The sequence below is a fragment of the Euleptes europaea genome, chromosome 13 (genome assembly GCF_029931775.1).
Source record: "Euleptes europaea isolate rEulEur1 chromosome 13, rEulEur1.hap1, whole genome shotgun sequence".
Lineage (NCBI taxonomy): Eukaryota > Metazoa > Chordata > Lepidosauria > Squamata > Sphaerodactylidae > Euleptes > Euleptes europaea.
The window spans coordinates 53,414,845-53,434,576 of record NC_079324.1 but is presented as its reverse complement, the minus strand read 5'-3'; the positions used below and the strand labels follow the sequence as shown (position 1 = coordinate 53,434,576).

The following is a 19,732-nucleotide window of genomic DNA, read 5'->3' as shown; positions in this document are numbered from 1 at the left end:
TTTGTATGCAAAGTAGATGCTCTCCCGTCAAGCCACTGCTCTTCCCCCAAGGACTCTCCACTGGCAATTCAAAGAAAGGGTTCTATGGGATTATTCAGTACCTTTTGGAGTCTCAGAAGGGACAGGGCTTAAGGATAGGCAGGCGGGGGGACAGCATTATTTATTTAAGAAGAGTCTGCCCTGCCTTTTGGGAGGGCAGGCAGCATGGTATAGTAGCATGGTATAGTAGGGTTGGTCCTTGGATGGGAGACCACCAAGAAACAATGTATAGAGGGAGGCAATGGCAAACCACTTCTGCTTCTCACTTGTCTTAAAAGCCCCTGGCTGGGGTTGCCATAAGTCGGCGGCAACTTGACAGCACTTACTTCCGTACCCTGCCTTTCTGCTTCAAAAGGTTTTGAGGTGACTACAATGAAAATGGAACGCATAAAAACTGAAGGGCCATAGCTCAGTGTTAGAGCATCTGCTTGGCATGCAGAAGGTCCCAGGTTCAAACCCCAGCATCTCCAGTTAAAGGGACTAGGCAGGTAGGTGATGTGAAAGACCTCTACCTGAGATCCTGGAGAGCCACATGAAGCTGCCATATACTGAATCATCGAAGTCAGTATTGTCTACTCATAGACAATACTGACTTCGATGCACAAAGGGTCTGATTCAGTATATGGCAGCTTCCAGAATTTATATGCCTCCAGAATTTAGGGGAGGGGCTGTGGCTCAGTGGTAGAGCATCTGCTTGGCATGCAGAAGGCCCCAGGTTCAATCCCTGGCATCTCCAGTTAAAGTGACTAGACAAGTAGGTGATGAGAAAGACCTCTGCCTGAGACCCCTGAGAGCAGCTGCCGGTCTGAGTAGACAATACTGACTTTGATGAACCAAGGGTCTGATTCAGTAGAAGGCAGCTTCATGTGTTCATGTGTTCAAATTCAAATAAAGCTACTAAGCAGCAGTAAGTGGCACAACACACACATACCCACACAAAGCCAGCAACAGAATGCTCATCATGCTTAGAAACACCTTTACTAAAAGACAGTGGGTCTCAGTGACACCATGTTCTGTCCTGCTGTGGGTCTCCACATCTCTCATCAAATCAAAGTTGGGCGTCTGCATACAACAGGCAGGCGGGCATATAAGTAGCGGTCTTTATCTTTGAACTTACTCTTATTTTGCTTCCAAATCTTTGGGGAGGGCCTGTGGCTATGGGGAGGGCCTGTGGCTCAGTGGTAGAGCATCTGCTTGGCATGCAGAAGGTCCCAGGTTCAATCCCCGGCATCTCCAGTTAAAGGGACTAGGCAAGTAGGTGATGAGAAAGACCTCTGCCTGAGACCCTGGAGAGCCACTGCCGGTCTGAGTAGACAGTACTGACTTTGATGGACCAAGGATCTGATTCAGTATAAGGCAGCTTCATGTGTTCATGTATCCATCACACCTGTTCATTCTCACCCTGTTTGGACCCAGCAACAGTATTAGGTACAGTGTTCCACACCTGACCAGCTGGCTTTCCCTACCAATAACACTTTATCAGGCAGAGGTGTGTCTGCTCCTCTCCTACGGCACAACAGGGGGAACTGCCACAGTGCTTCGACGTCATAGGAAGCTTTCAAAGGAGCTGGCGCCAACCAGCAACACGGGCAACGCTCTCGCCCTTGGAAAGCCCAGATAATTCATGTCACTGCAGGGTCACCACGTTCTGTGTGACCCGGTTCTGTCACACAGCGAGCGTAGAGATTTAACAGGACCCGGCTGCACTCCTTCAGGAGGCAAAAGATTGCACGGCACTCTGCACGTTAAAAGCAGGCTACAAATGGCGTAATAAACTGCGCTTCATCTCCCTTTGTGCAGATAGAGGCACGTTTCTCAAACAGGCTTCGTAATGGTGCACGGCAACACTGGCTGACAGCAGAGATCTCTCCCCAACAGTGCCCTACATTTGCTGGCCATAATCCAACAGAACAAGCGGGAGCTGAGTAATATAATGATCTCTCCCCCCCCCCACGACCCTCGAAGAGCAGCTACTCCCCCTCCCTGCGGCACCCGCATTTTGCAGAGAATAAATGCTGCTTGATGCAGAGAGATCAGGGTCGGCACAGCCAAATCCTCTGGATACGGGATTCTTTTATTATGATTTTATGCCATGGTGTGAAGAAGCGACGGCACTTCTTTCAATGCAGAATTAAGGCATACAAAAAAAAGCCATTGTGAGCAGAGCTATGTAGTTTCTCCATTTTTAATTAAGGGATATTCTGAAAGATTTTTATGAAAAGGGAATGAACAGACGGGGGTTTGAGTCCCATCACGATGCTGAGATTCTTTTTTTGTTTTGTTTAACCTTATGAAGTCTGTCATCAAGTCATCAAGTCCTAGAGTTAGAATAGGCCTTCATAGGCCATCTAGTCTAATCCCTCACTCAACAGCTTTTCTAGTCAATGGCTAGACTGCTTCCGTCTGAAAATCCATGCTGCAGACTGGCCAAGAGGATCTGCATTCAACACCATAGAGTCCAATTGTTCTGCCTTAGTCGCTGGAGCACAGCTTCAGCATTGGTCCAGAGCTGAGATGGGCACGTTTGAAGGCTAACATAATAAGATGTAGAGAATAATAATAATAGGTTTTTATACCCCAATTTTCTCTACCTTTAAAGGTAAAGGTCCCTTGTGCAAGCACCGGGTCATTCCTGACCCATGGGGTGACGTCACATCCCGACATTTACTAGGTAGACTTTCTTTTATGGGGTGGTTTGCCAGTGCCTTCCCCAGTCATCTTCCCTTTACCCCCAGCAAGCTGGGTACTCATTTTACTGACCTCAGAAGGATGGAAGGCTGAGTCAACCTTGAGTCGGCTACCTGAAACCAACTTCCGTTGGGATCGAACTCAGGTCGTGGGCAGAGCTTGGACTACAGTACTGCAGCTTACCACTCTGCACCACAGGCCTCTCTACCTTTAAAAAGTCTCAAACCGGCTTACTATCGCCTTCCCTTCCTCTCCCCAGAACGTACACCCTGTGAGGTAGGTGGGGCTGAGAGAGTTCGGAGAGAACTCAAGGTCCAAGGTCACCCAGCAGGCTTCATGTGGAGGAGCGGGGAATCAAACCCAGTTCTCCATCTACATACATCATCTTCTCTGTCTCTCAGGATGTATCTCCACCGCAGAAACAGGGTTGGGTCCAAAACATGGGACTGGAGCCAAACGTGCCCTTCCAGCAGCAAAAGAACAGTAGAAGAGCACCTTTGGATCCAATGGTCATTCCTTTTCCCCAGAGAATTTTGTAGGGTGTGCGTATGTACCACTGCATATGGAAGGGAGATCTTTCTAACAGATAATTATTTGCATCCACAGCAAACGTCAAATCTCAGGATTTGGGGCGAGTGGCAAATCGCTGCGGTTCAACTTGTACTGGTCCAGTGCAAATTTGAAGTGGGGGGATACAAACAAATAAAGAAATGTTACACTGCCACTGGTGCAACCCTTTAGGCCCGGCCTCAATCCACCAGACTAAGATCAGCGCTCCAGTAGACAAAGTAGAGGAAATAGAGCAAGGAGCTTCAAATTTAAGGATTCTCAGATGTAAGTGCTCAATTATTAATTCTGTGTGTGTACACGGCCATCTCTCTCTCTCTCTCGCTCACTTCCTTATCTGTAAAATCTGAGTAATATCCAGTGGACTTGGGATGCTGAATAATTTACTGTAACACAGAGTGCGTGCTGAAAAATGTAACAGAAATTATCACTAAGTAGCAACCGGTATTAAGTTCTTCAAACATCTGGTTCATGTCCAAGTTAACGAGCGTGGCCCATTCAGCAACTGATAAAACGGCACTTTGGGCCTATTTGCAAAACTGTCCGAAAAAAGCAGACCAAATCAAGGTGACCTGGGCCAAATCCACCACGAGCTACTGGACTTCTCACTACTATTTTATCACAGGCCTGTTGATCAGTGTGGCCCTACAACTCCCCTATGGCTGCTATAGGCAAAGAGGCCATTAGAAGGGATTTTCGCTTTCAAGGCAAAGCATTCAACGGGCACACGCACACAAACACCCCCCCCCCCATTGCTTTTAAAACAAACCGAAATACCCACAGTTTTCTGATATAACCCACCGGGATTTAGGAAGACAGGATCTGGGTCTCCTTTGTTTCCGTAATAGTAAATTACATCTCCCTTGGTGGTGCTAAAAGATAAAAATAGAAAGAGAGTTCTCCTTGCAAAATGGTAACTCAGATCTTTGATTACATTCTAATTTCATGCAACCCTCAACACAGCAAGACATTTTTGCAGTTCAGAGATCAGCCAATTACTTAGCTTCCTGCACTGGGGAAAAAAATCAGATTAAATACTTGAGCCAGAGTCGCTGCTTAAAAAAAAAGGGAAAAGAGAGGAAGAAACCACACGGAAAAGCATTCTTATCAGTCCAATATCAACTACAAAACATATTAGATAATACATCCTGTTAGCAATGCCCGTGCTTTAAACAGACTTGTAATTACCCAGCGTACATCGGATTCCCGCCCACCTCCCATTGATTTATTTCTCCAATCGTTCCCGACGTTGGATGAGCACCAGAGGGAGCTGCGAGGGCATCTGATCCACAGCGGTCGGCATCGTACCCAGTGGTGACCCCGCTCCATCCCGCTGGCGCTGCAGAGTCAACAATGCTGCCGTTTGGCTGTTTCACAGACGTTCCTTTTGGCGTCGCGCCCCAGGGTGGGTGACAAAGGGCACATTCCAATCCAGACATCAAGAGAGCTGGGTGTGCTCCGCCACTCTTTCTTCATTTTTCTGCCTCCATGCCTCTGCTGCTTACTTTATTCTCCAATAACTGCGCAACTTTACGCAAACCCCTCTTTCAGGCAATAGCGACCTTGAATTACAAAATATGAATCAAAGCATCAAAGAAGAAGAAGAGTTGGTTTTTATATGCCGACTTTTTCTACCACTTAAGGAAGAATCAGACCAGCTTACAATCACCTTCCCTTCCCCTCCCCACAACAGACAACCTGTGAGGTAGGTGGGGCTGAGAGAGCTCTATCAGAGCTGTGACTAGCCCAAGGTCACCCAGCTGGCTTCATGTGTAGGAGTGGGGAAACCAAGATTCACAAGATTAGCCTCTGCCACTCATCTAAAGGTAGGAACCACTCTGTCCAAATAGGGAGCATTTCAAATAAATCCAGCATCACATCAACACAAGCGAAATGGGAAGAAAACTGGATGAGGTCTTAATTTTGCGGATGTGAACACATGAACACATAAAGCTGCCTTACACTGAATCAGACCTCTGGTCCATCAAAGTCAGTATTGTCTACTCAGTGATTCTCCAGGATCTCAGGCAGAGGTCTTTCACATCACCTACTTGCCTAGTCCCTTTAACTGGAGATGCGGGGGATTGAACCTGGGACCTTCTGAATGCCAAGCAGATGCTCTACCACTGAGCCTTGGCCGCCATCATACATACAGGTGTGATGGATACATGAACACATGAAGCTGCCTTATCCTGAATCAGACCCTTGGTCCATCAAAGTAGGTATTGTCTACTCAGACCAGCAGCGGCTCTCCAGGGTCTCAGGCAGGGTCTCACATCACCTCCTTGCCTAGTCCCTTTAACGCAGGGGTGGGGAACCTTTTTCCTGCCAAGGGCCATTTGCACATTTATAACATCTTTCGGGAGCCATACCAGGTGTAGATCTCCCGTGGGGGGGAGAGAGGCTAGGGTTGCCAGGTCTCCAGCCACCACCTGGAGGTTGGCAACCCCAGGGGAGGCCACACAGAGAAGGCCTGCAGGGCGCCCCAGCTCCCCCCTCCCAGGTGGGAGGGCAGCCAGCGGTGGGCCCCACAGTCGACTGGCAAGGGAGGAAGGAAAATAGAGAAAGAGGAAAAGGGAGGGAGGAAGAGAGAGAAAGGGAGAAAGAAATGGAGAGAGGGGGAGAAAGAAAGAAAAGGACGGAGGGGAAGAAAAAAAGGATGGAGGGAGACAAAGAAAGAGACAGAAAGAGAGGGAGAGAAAGGAGAAAGAGTGACAGAAAAAGAGGAAGAAAAAAGAGAAAAGCCTCCCCCACACACACACACCCACGCATACCGGCCTGCGCGACCGGGCCCCAGTCTCCCCACTTCCCCTGCCCACACACACACACGGCGGCGCACCGAGCCCCAAGCAACCGGGCCCCAGTCTCCATGCCCTCCCCCCCAGAGTCCATAAAAGCCCCCCCCCCAAGCCCAATCGGCTCCCGCATGCATGCTCTGCCGCCGGGAGCCGCCGGCCTCTCCCCTCCCCCCACTGCTCAACAGTCAACAGGCAGCGAGAGGGGCTTACAATGTGCCACAGCGTTCCTGCACGCCGCAGCTGTAGGGGGCAGCCTTGGGGGAAGCGTCCCTCTCCCTCCCCTCTCGCTGACCAACAACCGACAGTCGGTGAGAGGAAGTCCAAAGGGCACTACAAGGGCGCTGTAAGCCATGGCCCCAGGAACACCCTTGGGGAGGGCCGCCCTGCGCCCCGCCTCCGCGGCAGGGTTCCCGGAGCTCTTGAGGGCCACAAAAAATGTCCTCGGGGGCCGCATACGGCCCCCGGGCCTGAGGTTCCCCATCCCTGCTTTAACGGGAGATGCCGGGGATTGAACCTGGGACCTTCTGCATGCTAAGCAGAGGCTCTACAAACTGAGCCACAGCCCCTCCCCTTTTTGAGGAGAGAAGGGGGAGGGAATGCAAGCTGCCATTAGATGGCTCACTCTCAACATCCTTCAATTCCCTTCTGCCAACACGGAAAAGCAGCACCTCAAAGTGCTCTCTATCGGGCTGGATGCTGACATGAGCTCATATCAAGCAGTATTTCACTCAAGTGATTCACTGATTATTTACACTGGGGACGGGGAGGCATTTTTGCAGCCACTGGCAAACGAAGTACATCGGCAGCCCAGATTTTAATTATGCACAAATCTTCAAAGTGTAGCAGAGACGCCGCGCCCCTCACCCCACCCATCTTCGGGATAAATAACAACTTGCCACAGAATTGAATATTTCCCCCCAACACTAATAGTACAAAGCTTTTTAGAAGAACAATCATCTCCAACGTTTCGGTTCTGTCGGAGAATGGAGGAGATGCACCGATAGCTTGACGCTAACAAAAGCGAGCTGGATAAAATCTCATTAAGCTAAATGTGATGCATTGGGAGTTAAGCTGTCGGTGCATAAATTGGCATCTGGTATGTCAGCCCTAACAAGCCAAATTGTTCTTTATTCGGCTATTTATAATCTCTTCTATACATAGTAGCTAGGAATGCAAGCTGGGATTTATGCTCTTCCCTTTCCAAAGCATTTCTGAACTCTCCTAAAAACAAAAACAACAACAACCCTGTCTTCTTTGTAAATTATGCACAGCAGAAACAGCAGGGAGAGAGATTAAAAACCAGACAGAATCTAAGCTCTGAATTTATTTAGTTTTTTTTTTTTAAAAAACAAACACTGGTAAGAATTCCTTTCTCCCAGAGACTGGGACCTAAGGAAGTAACAAGAATAAAAGTAAGCAATAAGTAAGCAATAAAATAAGCACTAAAGTAACAAGCAATAAGGTAACAAGAATAAAAGTAAGCAATAAAATAAAGATAACAGACAAAGACGGCCAACAGCTAAAGCATAACTGATGATGCCCTCTTGACTGACTGAAGCCCATCAACAATCTAAACAACATCTAAGCTCTTAGAGCTCACCCAACATTAAAAACTCTCCAAAGCCCCAGTTTTGTGGCCCCTTCCAGATGCCATCAGAATAGAGGCCTTTCTCAGTTCTTCCATAAAGCCTTTATATAAAAGAAAAAGAACTGGTTTTTACACCCCGCCTTTCTCTACCCTTAAGGAGTCTCAAAGCCGTTTACAATCGCCTTCCCCCCTCCTAACAGGCACCTTGTGAGTTAAGTGGGGCTAAGAGAGTTCAGAGAGAACTGTGACTAGCACAAGGTTACCCAGCAGGCTTAATGTGGAGGAGTGGGGAAACAAACCCAGTTCGCCAAATTAGAGTCTGCTGCTCTTAACCACTACGTCACGTTGGCTGTCTAAAATGGGCAGATATTGAAAAACCCTGTAATGGGCAGCAGCTTTCCCCACCTTAACAGGGCACATATGTTCATACGAAGCTGCCTTATACTGAATTGGACTACTGGGCCATCAAGGTCAGTATTGTCTACTCAGACAGGCAGCGGCTCTCCAGGCTCTCAGGAGGAGGTCTTTCTCATCACCTAAAGCCTGATCCTTTTTAACTGGAGATGCCAGGGATTGAACCTGGGACCTTTGCTGTGCCGGCCAAATGCTCTACCGCTGAGCCACAGGCCCTCCCGAAGGACTTTAAATGTGAGCACCAGCACTCTGAGATGGATATAAAAAAAATAAGGTAATCACTTCAGCAATCATAAAATAGGAGTAACTTGCTCCCTATGGTGAACTCGGATAATGCAAGGGCTGCCACATTCTGTACCAGTTGATACTTTCCAAGTAGCCTTCAAGGGTAGCCCCAAGTAAAGCACATTACAGTAGTGGAGCACTCAGGTTACTACAGCATGGTCAGGTAGGCGGTCTCTAAATTTTGGGCTAAGGGCAGTGGGCAAAATGCATTCTGAGGCCCCAGGGTCACCTGCTTTTCTCATTACAGAATGGAATCTAATAAAACCCCTCAGCGCTTCTGTTTCAGCTTATTGTCTTTTAGACACCTGACCACAGCAATCAGGCAACAGCCCAGGAGAGAGGCAGAAGTATCTGTAGGCTTAGTTAGCAAGATGTATCGCTGGGTGTCGTCCGCATACTGATGCCATCCAACCCCAATGCTTCCGATGATCTCATTAAGAGGCCTTGTACAGATATTAAACAGCATGGGGGAGAGCCCCCGGTGGCACTGCCGGTAACGAAGCCCAGGCTGCTGATTGCTCATTCCGTATAACAACCTTCAAACCACCTCAAGGCCACACCCCCAATACCCACACTGCATTCAAAACATCTCCACCGCAGTGAGTGATCAACAGGGTAAAAGGCTGCAGAGAGGTCAAAGGAGGCATACCCCTCTTCCCCCTGTAAACAGAGACTGTACACCAGAGCTACTGAGGCCATCTCTGTCCCAAAACTAGGCTGGAAGCCAGAGTGAAAAAGGCCAGAGGCACATGCATGACCCAGGTATTGCTAGAGCTGCTCAGCTGTTACCCGGCCAACGTAAGATCATAAGAAAGGCCATGCTGGATCAGACCAAGGTCCATCAAGTCCAGCAGTCTGTTCACACAGTGGCCAACCAGAGGCCTCTAGGAAGCCCACAAACAAGACGACTGCAGCAGCATTACCCTGCCTGTGTTCCACAAAACCTAATAGAATAGGCATGGTCCTCTGATCCTGGAGAGAATAGGTATGCATCATGACTAGTAGCCATGACCGGGTCCCGAAAAGTGAAAGTACTTAAAAATGGCGCTGGTTGCGCTGGAGCAACCAGAGACACTGCCTACCTAATCGAGGCAGGAACAAAAGTGGAGAACAAGGGGCGATTCCGGTCACAGGACAGGAAGTGAGGCAAAAATTTCTGTACTTCCTGCCTATCTTTCAACCAGGAACGGAATCACCCATCTCTCTCCAAGATGCCCTTCACCTCAGGGAGAATAGGTACGCATCATGACTAGTAGCCATTTTAACTAGTAGCTGTGAATAGCCCTCTCCTCCATGAACATGTCCACTCCCCTCTTCAAGCCTTCCTAGTTGTCAGCCAAAACTAGGAAGGAATTCCACAATTCCACAATTGTGGAATTCCTTCCCCAAAACCTGGGGAAGGAATTCCACAATTTAACTATGCATTGTGTGAAAAAATACTTCCTTTATCAGTTTTGAATTTCTCACTCGCCAGCTTCAGCAGATGACTCTACGTTCTAGTATTATGAGAGAGGGAGAAAAGCTTCTTCCTGGCCAAGGATCTTACCCAAGAAGGGTGGACTGTAGAAAGGCCTGTCATTGGCCAAGACTTGACTATCTGGTGGAGATTTGTTTTTTCAGTAAGTGGGTTAATCACTGCCTCCTTCAAAGACATACAGAAAACTCCTCAACCAAGGAGGCTTTTCACAATCTTCTGAAGGGAAATATGCACCACAAGGGCAGAAGTCCAAACGACAGGCTGCGGCCTTCACAGCGCCCAGAACCGTCAACCTCATTCAGACAGACCAAAGTGAAACAATCCATATAATTAGGACCAGATGGTGCTACAGACACTCCTACTGTACGGCCCTTTGATAAATTGGCATGCCAGTCACAGCAGATCTGAAGAGATTTTATAGGCAAAAAGCAAGCACAGATATCACAGCTAGGAGCCAAACGCCTTTCTTGGTGTGACTCTGCTTTAGGGGTCATTCATAGCTGAATCACGCTAAACAATTGAGCAGGGATGCGATTCAAGAGACGCGACTGTACCAGACAAGTAGATTTTCTTTGTGGCCATCACCAGCGCTTCACAGGCTTCCAAATGAGACCTCCAGCATACCTCATCTGATTCAGCCTGTGATTTCTGCCAATGACGCTCCAGACCTCTTCCTCTTTAGTTCCCCTCAGTTCCAGGGACAACCATACAGCTGTGACCCTCTTAGAAGGGGGGACACACACACAGAGGGGAACGACCCTGTCAACAGCTTGCTAGACGCTGTCATTCCTGGCCCCCACCACAGCTTCAACTCCTAAAATTCCTCAGGGCATCTCAGAATCTGGGGGGCAGACTATCCTAACTAGTCCCCTGCCCTTGCAACAAAGGGGAGACACCCTTAAGAGTGGTTTGGAGCGATGGACTTTAATCTGGAGAACTGGGTTTGATTCCCCCCTCTTCCACATGAGCGGCGGACACTAATTGGGTGAACCGGATTTGTTGAGTAGCTGAGTGACCTTGGGCTACTCACAGCTCTCTTAGAGCTCTCTCAGCCCCACCTACCTCACAGGGTATCTGTTGTGGGGAGGGGAAGGGAAGGTGATTGTAAGCGGGTTTGATTCTCCCTTAAGAGGTAGAGAAAGTTGGCACATAAAAACCAACTCTTCTTCTTCTACCGGGCCTTAAAAGAGGTAACAGTCTTTTTTTTTTTTTTTGCTGTCACGTCACAGCTGACTTACGGCGACCATGTAGGGTTTTCAAGGCAAGAGACATTCGGATGGGGTTTGCCATTGCCTGCCTCCATGTCCATGACTCTGGTATTCCTTGGAGGTCTCCCATCTAAATACTAGAAAGGATCAGGGTTCAGAGAATGTTGCTGGCCCAAGGTCACCCAGTAAGCTTCCATGGTACAAGCGGGGATTCGAACCTGGGTTTCCCAGGTCCTAGTCAGACACCTTTAACCACTATGCCACGCTGGCTCTCAGTCTGACTATAGCACAGGCCAAACCTCCAGCCCCTCTAGCAGACCACCAGAAACCTGCTCGGTCCAAAAGAATGAAATCTAGCACAAATCCTCTTTTGTGTGTGGGGTCCAGAACAACATGGGACAGACCCACTGAAGCCATGAAGTTTGGAGACTGTCCAGAGCAGGTGGCTTCCGCATGGAAGGTGAAGTCACACAGGACCATCATCCTTGAGGTCTGCAGCACCAGGTCAGAGACCACCTCTGCTAACTTTGGTCAGTTCAGATGCAAACTATGTCTTGCTATGAACTGGGAGGTCAAGGGAAAGGGTTGGAGGGCACAGGGAGAGAAGAGACAGAGGCAAACGCAAGCCGGAGGCTCAGTCATGGCAGCCCGACTGTGATCTAACACAGCCTTCCCGCAATTATTTCTCTGACACGTTGCGCTCTACGACCCGGCTGACTTCCAAAGAGATCCTGCATGCTGGTTTTACATTTCTTTTGCCCGCTAACAACTTTGTGCCTTTGACTCCCCCATCTCATTTTCCTGAAAAGAAAACTCTCTCAGTATTGCTACTCTTGCTCTTTGCCTCACCCAGAAACTTTACATTCTTTTCTTTTGTTTTACTTCTAGTATATACAGCAGTAAAAAAAAAAAAAGTACGGTGAGCTCTTTGAACAAAGAACAATTGTTCTTTGGAAAGAGCAAACCATTGGGGGCAGCATTGTTTGGGGGGGAGTTAGCATTAGAAAAACCTAGAACCTATACAATGCATTTGCTTGCCACTCTATTATGAGACTTGGGAAACTCTGCAAAAACAGAACAAAACGTTTCCGAGCCTTTCTACACTGTTTGCAAAGGCAGTTGACGAACTCCGTGTGCATATTTTAAAGACTCGGCAGAGGCACAGACCCGGGTCACACCACTATATTAGACCCTGCCATCGGTTCTAATATGTTAATAGCCATGAACGTAGAGGGTTTTTAAAGAAAACATTTTTGTTGGACCAGTGGAAGAAAGTAGGATCACGTAAAACGTCTTAATCTGCACCTGAGCTGGAGCAGAAGCACAGGATGGTTTGAAGGCTGCCATCAATCCATTCAAACTATATAGCGCTACACAGCATGGATCTAACCACTGATGGAATTGCTATGCCAAGGACTGGAATGGCGTCTATGATGGCTTCTCTTCCTGAAATATGGGATACAAAATAACTTTGATAACCCCCTCCCCTCTCTTTGGCTTTATAGCAGTGGTAGCACATGATGCCCATAACAAAACGAGGTATGTGTGCAATTTGGTTTTGAAACTGGGCCCAGGGCTGTGAAAACCCTTCTTTGACTTTACCCAGTATGTTCTGTACTGCAGAAATGCCAGAGTATCTGGAAACACGGTGGGTCTCAAACCTAGACCCCCCCCCACCAGCTTGTACCGGCACCTTACTACCTGCTCCAAGATCACCTGACTGGGATCCAGCATGTGACACGAGGAGCCAATCACAAGGCCTGAGGCCCTATAAAGCCAGGGCTCATATGCTTTCTCCTAAGTCTTCCCCCCCCCCAAACAGATATAACAAAAACATACATACACATTGGATTTTAACATTATAACGGAACTTACTCTATAACTTCTATTCTATTGTGTGTGTGTGTGTGTAAAGCGCCTTCAAGTTGCAGCCGACTTATGGCGACTCCTTTTGGGGTTTTCATGGCAAGAGACTAACAGAGGTGGTTTGCCAGTGCCTTCCTCTGCACAGCAACCCTGGTATTCCTTGGTGGTCTCCCATCCAAATACTAACCAGGGCTGACCCTGCTTAGCTTCTGAGATCTCTGAATATTATAACTGCATATCCAATGTCACATTATTTACTTAAGTTCTTACATTTTATTATTTTTATCAATTAACAACTATACACTGAGAAATATTTTCTATTTTTCATAAAATTCAGAGGTTGGTCTATTATTCATTCACTAAAGGCATTAACTTAGCCATAGTTGCATATTCTGCTACTTTATTTGTCCTAAGTCTCGACAACATGGCAGAAAGGGAGGATCTCCCCTAGATTGCACTTAGCTCTCCCACTCCCTTGATTTGCTTTCACTAGCCTGACTTCCTGGAACTTCACTTTGCAGATGACGCTTCTTTCCTCTGGTCCTTTGCTTGGAATCCTGACTGTCACCTGGATCTCAAACCTTCCTCTAACACTTTCACTTCAGACGGCTTGCTCAGAATCGCAACCCTTGGCTTGCTCTCGGTCCTGCCTCTTGTTTCCAACCCCAACGTTGAACTGCTCCTGATAGATAGAACAAAAGGAGGACGAAAAAGGGATATCAGTTGGGTCCTGTGTCACAAGCGGGGATTAAAAGTGGGCCCAGAAAAGGTTACAGAATATCGGCTAGAAACCATTTTGCCAACTTCTGCGCTAAAGCCAGCAACCAGACTAACATAGTGGGAGAGCAACAAATTAGAAGAAAAAGAGTTCGTTTTTATATGCCCACTTTCTCTACCACTTAAGGAAGAATCAAACCGGCTTATAATCACCTTCCCTTCCCCACTACAGACACCCTGTGAGGTAGGTGGGACTGAGAGAGCTGTGACTAGCCCAAGGTCACCCAGCTGGCTTTGTGTGCAGGAGTAGGGAAACAAATCCAGTTCACCAGATTAACATCCACCGCTCACGTGGAGGAGTGGGGAATCAGACCCGGTTCTCCAGATCAGAGTCCACCGCTCCGAAACACCGCTCTTAACCACTATACCACGCTGGCTCCAGTCTTTTTAAAAAGGAAACAGTGCAGTACGCAACAGCTATTCATCCACACCATTTGCCTACTCCCAGCATCAAGGCAGGACGCATCTTTAATGCAATGCAAGGGTGCGACACATGTAGGTTCAGCGGGCACAAGACGTCAACAAGAGCTGTTCAAGTTAAGAAGAGCCCAGCTGGATCAGACCAGTGGTCCATCTAGTCCAGCATCCCATCTCATGTGGCAACCAACCAGTTCCTTCGGAGGTCTACCAACAGAGCATAGGGGTGTAGAACTCAATTGTTACAAAGGCCAGACATGACATAAATGCCACCTGGTCGGGCCGGGCCATGCCTCGCCAGCCCAGATTGAGAGTGGGGTGTGTGGCTGCCTTGGCTGGCTCGTGGGCCGGATAAGAGCTCTCAAGGGGCTGGATTTGGACCGCTGGCCTTATGTTTGAGACCCCGGCATAAAGGCTTTTTTCTGATGTTGTCTCCTGGCACTGGTATATATGGTTTTTGTAGTGGGTTCACAGACAAATGGCGTGTGCTAACTGTGGTGATGAATGAATTGACAAATGATTGTTTTATCAGAGAATCCACCTCAAGCTTATCAACCCGTTGTTCACTGGCAGGGAATAGCACCCAGTTGTGCGCAAGTTAGCCTTTCTTATGTCTACTCAGAATGTGGCCACAACTGATCATGTAACCAAGTTTTTGCAACATTCAATGTGGATCCGCGAAAGATACTGTAAACGGGAACAGGTGAGCTCTGTTGAGTAAAATTGTATGATTATGTTCTCTGCAGGTATTGTGTATGCCAATAAAAGTATTGATTGACAAATGATCGTTACAGCTGTCACTCTGCCTCTGGAGGCCCCCATGCCACAGAAATGGGAACACTGAACAGACAGAAAACAAAAAACAGACAGGCAGTTCTGTATCGTGGTTTGCTGGCATTATCTTCAAGTTCACACCATGGCTGAGTGCTACGTAAAGGAGTCTTGTGCTCATGCACTCTCTCCCCTCTGATGCCCGGAGTTACTTAGCAACTTCCCTTTTAGCGTGGACCAAAGTTTGTGGTTATATCCAGACCAGCAAGCTACGGTTTGTTCTCCTCTTCCAAACCAGAGCTGCAAACCTGGTCGGGAAGAGAAGCGCAAGGCATAGTTTGCTGGCTTAGATAGAATGGTGGGAAGGAGGACGGGCATGAGCACAGGGCTCATTCATGTCATGCCCAACCCTAGTGTGGCATCATGTTTGAACCATGCCATAGCTAGCATAAACCATAGCTGGCATAACATCTGACTATAGCCAGAGAAGGAACCTCAAGGAGCTGCTGAGAAGTCCCAAAGTTGTTGGGAACACAGTCTGAGAACTGCTGCCTTAGGACCTCACTGAACAAGCAATATCTCACGGCTATTTTTCCAAAACTCACTTCCTTCCAGGGAGGCCTGCCTTGCCGCTCGGACGACTCAACCAACCGGAGCCTGTGCCTGCCGCTTCTGGGTTTTTTCCTCCACTGGCAGCAATTAGGTGGGCGCTACCTCTGTGAGCACACAAAAGAGTTTGAAAGCGTGGTTGGCAACTGCATGTAGAACAGAAAAAGATGTTTATTTGAACCACCATTTATGGGGGAAAGGAAGGAGACTGACGCTCTGGTCTCAATAAAACTACTGGAAGTTCTACCACCATCCTTCCTGTTGGCTGGAAGCCAGGCTGGTTTTGTTTGCTTGCTGTATTTCACCCTGTATTTAGATTTCTTGGGTGGGATCCAGAGACCAGAACAAAGAGCTCCTTCCTGGACAGGGACAACAATCATCCTGTATACAGGATCTCCTTGCCAACAAGCTGCTCATGAGACCCTGGGGTCCCTTCAGCCAGGCTCCAACACACCAAAAGGTGGCATGAACAGAGGATCTACTTTTGAATACCTTTTGAAAACTGCATTTGTGGCCAACTCCACAATATTGATGCACAATCTACAGGCATGATTAATCCCTGCAGTACAAGATGATAATGATAATAAATATTATTTGTATCCCATCCTCCCCTGGCAAACTGGGCTCAGGGCGGCTAACATAATATAAATACAACATAGTTACAGAGTGATAAGCACAATAAAATTAAATAATCTAAAATTCAAACTAAACACCTTGAACAACTGCTGAAACCCCTGATAGCACCCAAGATGTAAATGTGGGTTTGGATACTCCCTTATCTTACAATGTTCTGTCATTTTTACTGTACCAGTGATATCACTATTGTTCACTTGCTTGTCCCAGGGCACTAATACTGCGCATATTCCCCAGGAATAGATAAATAACCCAAGTACAACAAAAGCCAAGCAGTTAGCGCTGCAAATTTTACAAAGGAAGATGAACTATCTGGGCCAAACAATACCCAAACTACTCCTAAAACCATGTTCTGCAGCCAGTAGACAACCAGGCAGGAAGTGGGTCCTGCTTCCCCTTGACCTGAGCACACCAAGTGAAATTTTGAAACCAAGGATGGAGTACCAGCTCCTCCACTTAGTTTTTTAAAAACCCGTCAGTGATAAGGGAAGGGGGATCAAGGGGAAAAGCCACATTCTTATGCTCCCACCCAAGTAGGGTTCCTGTGCCTAAAACCACAAACTCTGCTGGAGAAACTCTTCTGTATTACTGCTTCTCAATAGAATGATATGCCGCACCTGTTGAATTTCTCCTTGCCTTGCCACTCCTTGCCTATACCACTGGACTGGTATAGTTATGCCTTCAAATATCTGCCTGACAGGGGCCCGTTCCGCAGATGAAAAGACTTTTCGGAACGAGTTCATACCAGCACCCCATATTTCAATGTCCCAATTATTTGCCTGAGGTTTTAATGTAAATTGTTATTGGTTCTGGGGCGGTATTAGGCTTTTTTCGTTGTATTATTGTATGGGATTGTTTTCTTGCCATTATCAGCTGCCTCAATAAGTTTTTTTTTGAAGCAGAATAGTAGCACATAAATTAACTACAAATAAAAGAATCAGAAAAATACCTAGAGAAAAAGATGTTTCCCTACTGGATGCAAGTTTGCACGTGGCCGCATGAAAATGAATCTATCTTGTGTGTGTATAAAGTGCCGTCAAGTTGCAGCTGACTTATAGCCACCCTGTAGGGTTTTCAAGGCAAGAGACTTACAGAGGTGGTTTGCCATTGACTTCCTCCTCTTAGCGACCCTGTTATGCCTTGGAGGTCTCCCATCCAAATACTAACCAGGGCTGACCCTGCTTAGCTTCTGAGATCTGACGAGATCAGGCTAGCCTGGGCCATCCAGGTAAGGGTGAATGTAACTTACAGGTTGGTATTTTGCAACCAAGTTCAAGGTCTCCCCTGCTGAAAAATAGAATCACTAGGTTTTGTGCTGGTGAAACAGAACTGGCTTGAGAAATGCAAGCAAAAGCATGTCTGGGTGTTAAAACAGCCAGCGTTCTTCTCTAGGGAATGGATCCCAAGGATGCTTGAACCTTACAACCTCTCTGTTTGCAAGCATCTTTACCAATAACATCACATGTGGAATGTGCCCGCAATAAGCCAAAGCACATCCTTTTAAGCAACAGGACACAGTCGAACCAGACAAACCAATCCCTGTATCTGAGCTGAAGGATTTGTCATCCTTCAAAATTATTTTGCAGCCTTGATAATGGTAGGCAAAAGCACACTTCTGATTTATCACTTCATTTCTAATCGAAGGGGGCTCCTTCACACTTGATACATGCCCCAAAGAAACAAGGAGATTTATTATGCAACTCCTATTAGTCAGGTTATTATGTTTCCTCTTAGATATTGTTTTCTCCCCAAATAAACCGTTCCAGCAGTTCCTTACAAAGCAATAAAAGTTGGAAGTTCAAAAAACAAACAAATTGCAGCAAGAAAGAATGTTATGCCTCATGCTTGTCCCCGAGGCGAGCGAATTGATTGTTCTGCTCAGTACAAAAGCAGAGGCACTCATACTATTCCACAATTCCTTGGGGAGAATAGTTTTGCACTGTCTACGTTTCCTGCTTTCAACAAAGTATTTTTGTGGATTTACAAAAAAGGAAAATCTATTAATATAGATCACGGAGAGAGCTTGGAGGGCTTTAAGAGGGGAGTGGACATATTCATGGAGGAAAGGGGTATTCATGGCTATTGGTTAGAATGGATACTAGTCATGCTGCATACCTATTTTGAAGCAGCCAAGCCACGATGGGCCTTTCTGTAACGCGCTGTGCGTTTGCCACCGTAGAGTGGCACTTGGGTCCACAATGCCCATTCAAGAATACAAAATTCAGGTTTTCATTCAAGACTCTCCCATTTCCAAGACCTGTTAAAAAGGGCACCTCTTTTCAGTGCTGTTGGGATATTCAGAATTAGGAATGCCTCGGGGTCCCAGAACAATTGAGCCCCAAATCACAGAAGTGGTATGCTGTTCAAGACTGCTGGGCTATCAGATTATTTGAAATGAATAAAGAAATAAAAATAAACCACAGTAGTACGGAAAGACATTTAGGAAAGCATCCCAAATGGAACGTGTGGACCAAAATCATAAGATGAATGCATGTCCTTAAAGTCACGTTTGGACAAGAAAATAAAACTCTGTGGATAATATTCCCCAGTGCTACTGTACAGTTTGAGTATCCCTTATCTGAGCATCCAATGACCTGAAAACCATACTTTTTTGAGCAGGCATGCAGGCATTACTCACAGGCCCTCAGCTGCACACCAATTTACTTTCTGATGGTTCAATGTACACAAAAATTTTAAAAATACTGTGGCAGGCATCTTCAGAGTAGTAACACTGAAGGACAGTGTCTCTCAGTGTCAAGGGTGTAGGAAGAGTAATATATAGTCAGAAAGGGGTTGGGTTTGAGCTGAGTATTGTCCTGCAAAAGTAATGTGCTAATCATTGTCCTGTAAGTATCAAGATAATGTGCTAATGAGGATATGGTATGTTAATATGGAACCATTGTATCGTGAAGTGATCTGTTAATGTATGTAATCCAAAGCTAATCTGCATGGCTATTGTTGAGTGTTGTCTTTGTTAGTCTGGAGGTTTTTTAGAACAGGAAGCCAAGCCTTATTCATTCTTAAACTCTCCTCTTTTCTGTTAAAGTTGTGCTGATGTTTATGAATTTCAATGGCTTCTCTGTGCAATCTGACAAAATAGTTGGTAGAATTGTCCAGTCTTTCAGTGTCTTGGAATAAGACCCTGTGTCCTGTTTGTGTCCTTCAGTGTTACTACTCTGAAGATGCCTGCCACAGTTGCTGGCGAAACGTCAGGAAAGAAAATTCCAAGACCACGGTTACACAGCCCGGATAACCTACAAGAACCAATGAACTCTGACCGTGAAAGCCTTCGACAATATTTTAAAAATACTGTTTAAAACTACATTCAGGCTACGTGTACAAAATGTATATAAAACAAATGAATTTTGTGTTTATACTTGGATCCCATCCCCAAGATATCTCGTGGTGTACTGGTTAAGAGCGGTGGACTCTGATCTGGAGAACCGGGTTTGATTCCCCACTCTTCCACATGAGCAGCGGAGGCTAATCTGGTGAACTGGATTGGTTTCCCCACTCCTACACACGAAGCAAGCTGGGTGATCTTGGGCTAGTCACACTCTCTCAGCCCCACCTACCTCACAGGGTGTCTGTTGTG

General features: G+C 46.8%; 1 protein-coding gene across 2 annotated transcripts in view; it reads right to left on the bottom strand.

The window, feature by feature from the left end:
* The window catches only part of TANGO2 (transport and golgi organization 2 homolog), a 102,625-nt gene that overhangs the window by 8,033 nt on the left and 74,860 nt on the right, over positions 1 to 19,732 (bottom strand). Inside the window, exons 6-7 of one of the 2 annotated variants that reach the window (XM_056859503.1) lie at positions 15,501 to 15,611; positions 4,096 to 4,166 (exon numbers count right to left, since the gene is read on the bottom strand). In XM_056859503.1, coding sequence (XP_056715481.1) covers positions 4,096 to 4,166; positions 15,501 to 15,611 — 182 coding nt within the window. The remainder of the gene's footprint in view (positions 1 to 4,095; positions 4,167 to 15,500; positions 15,612 to 19,732) is intronic. The other variant, XM_056859502.1, reaches the window with a different exon arrangement.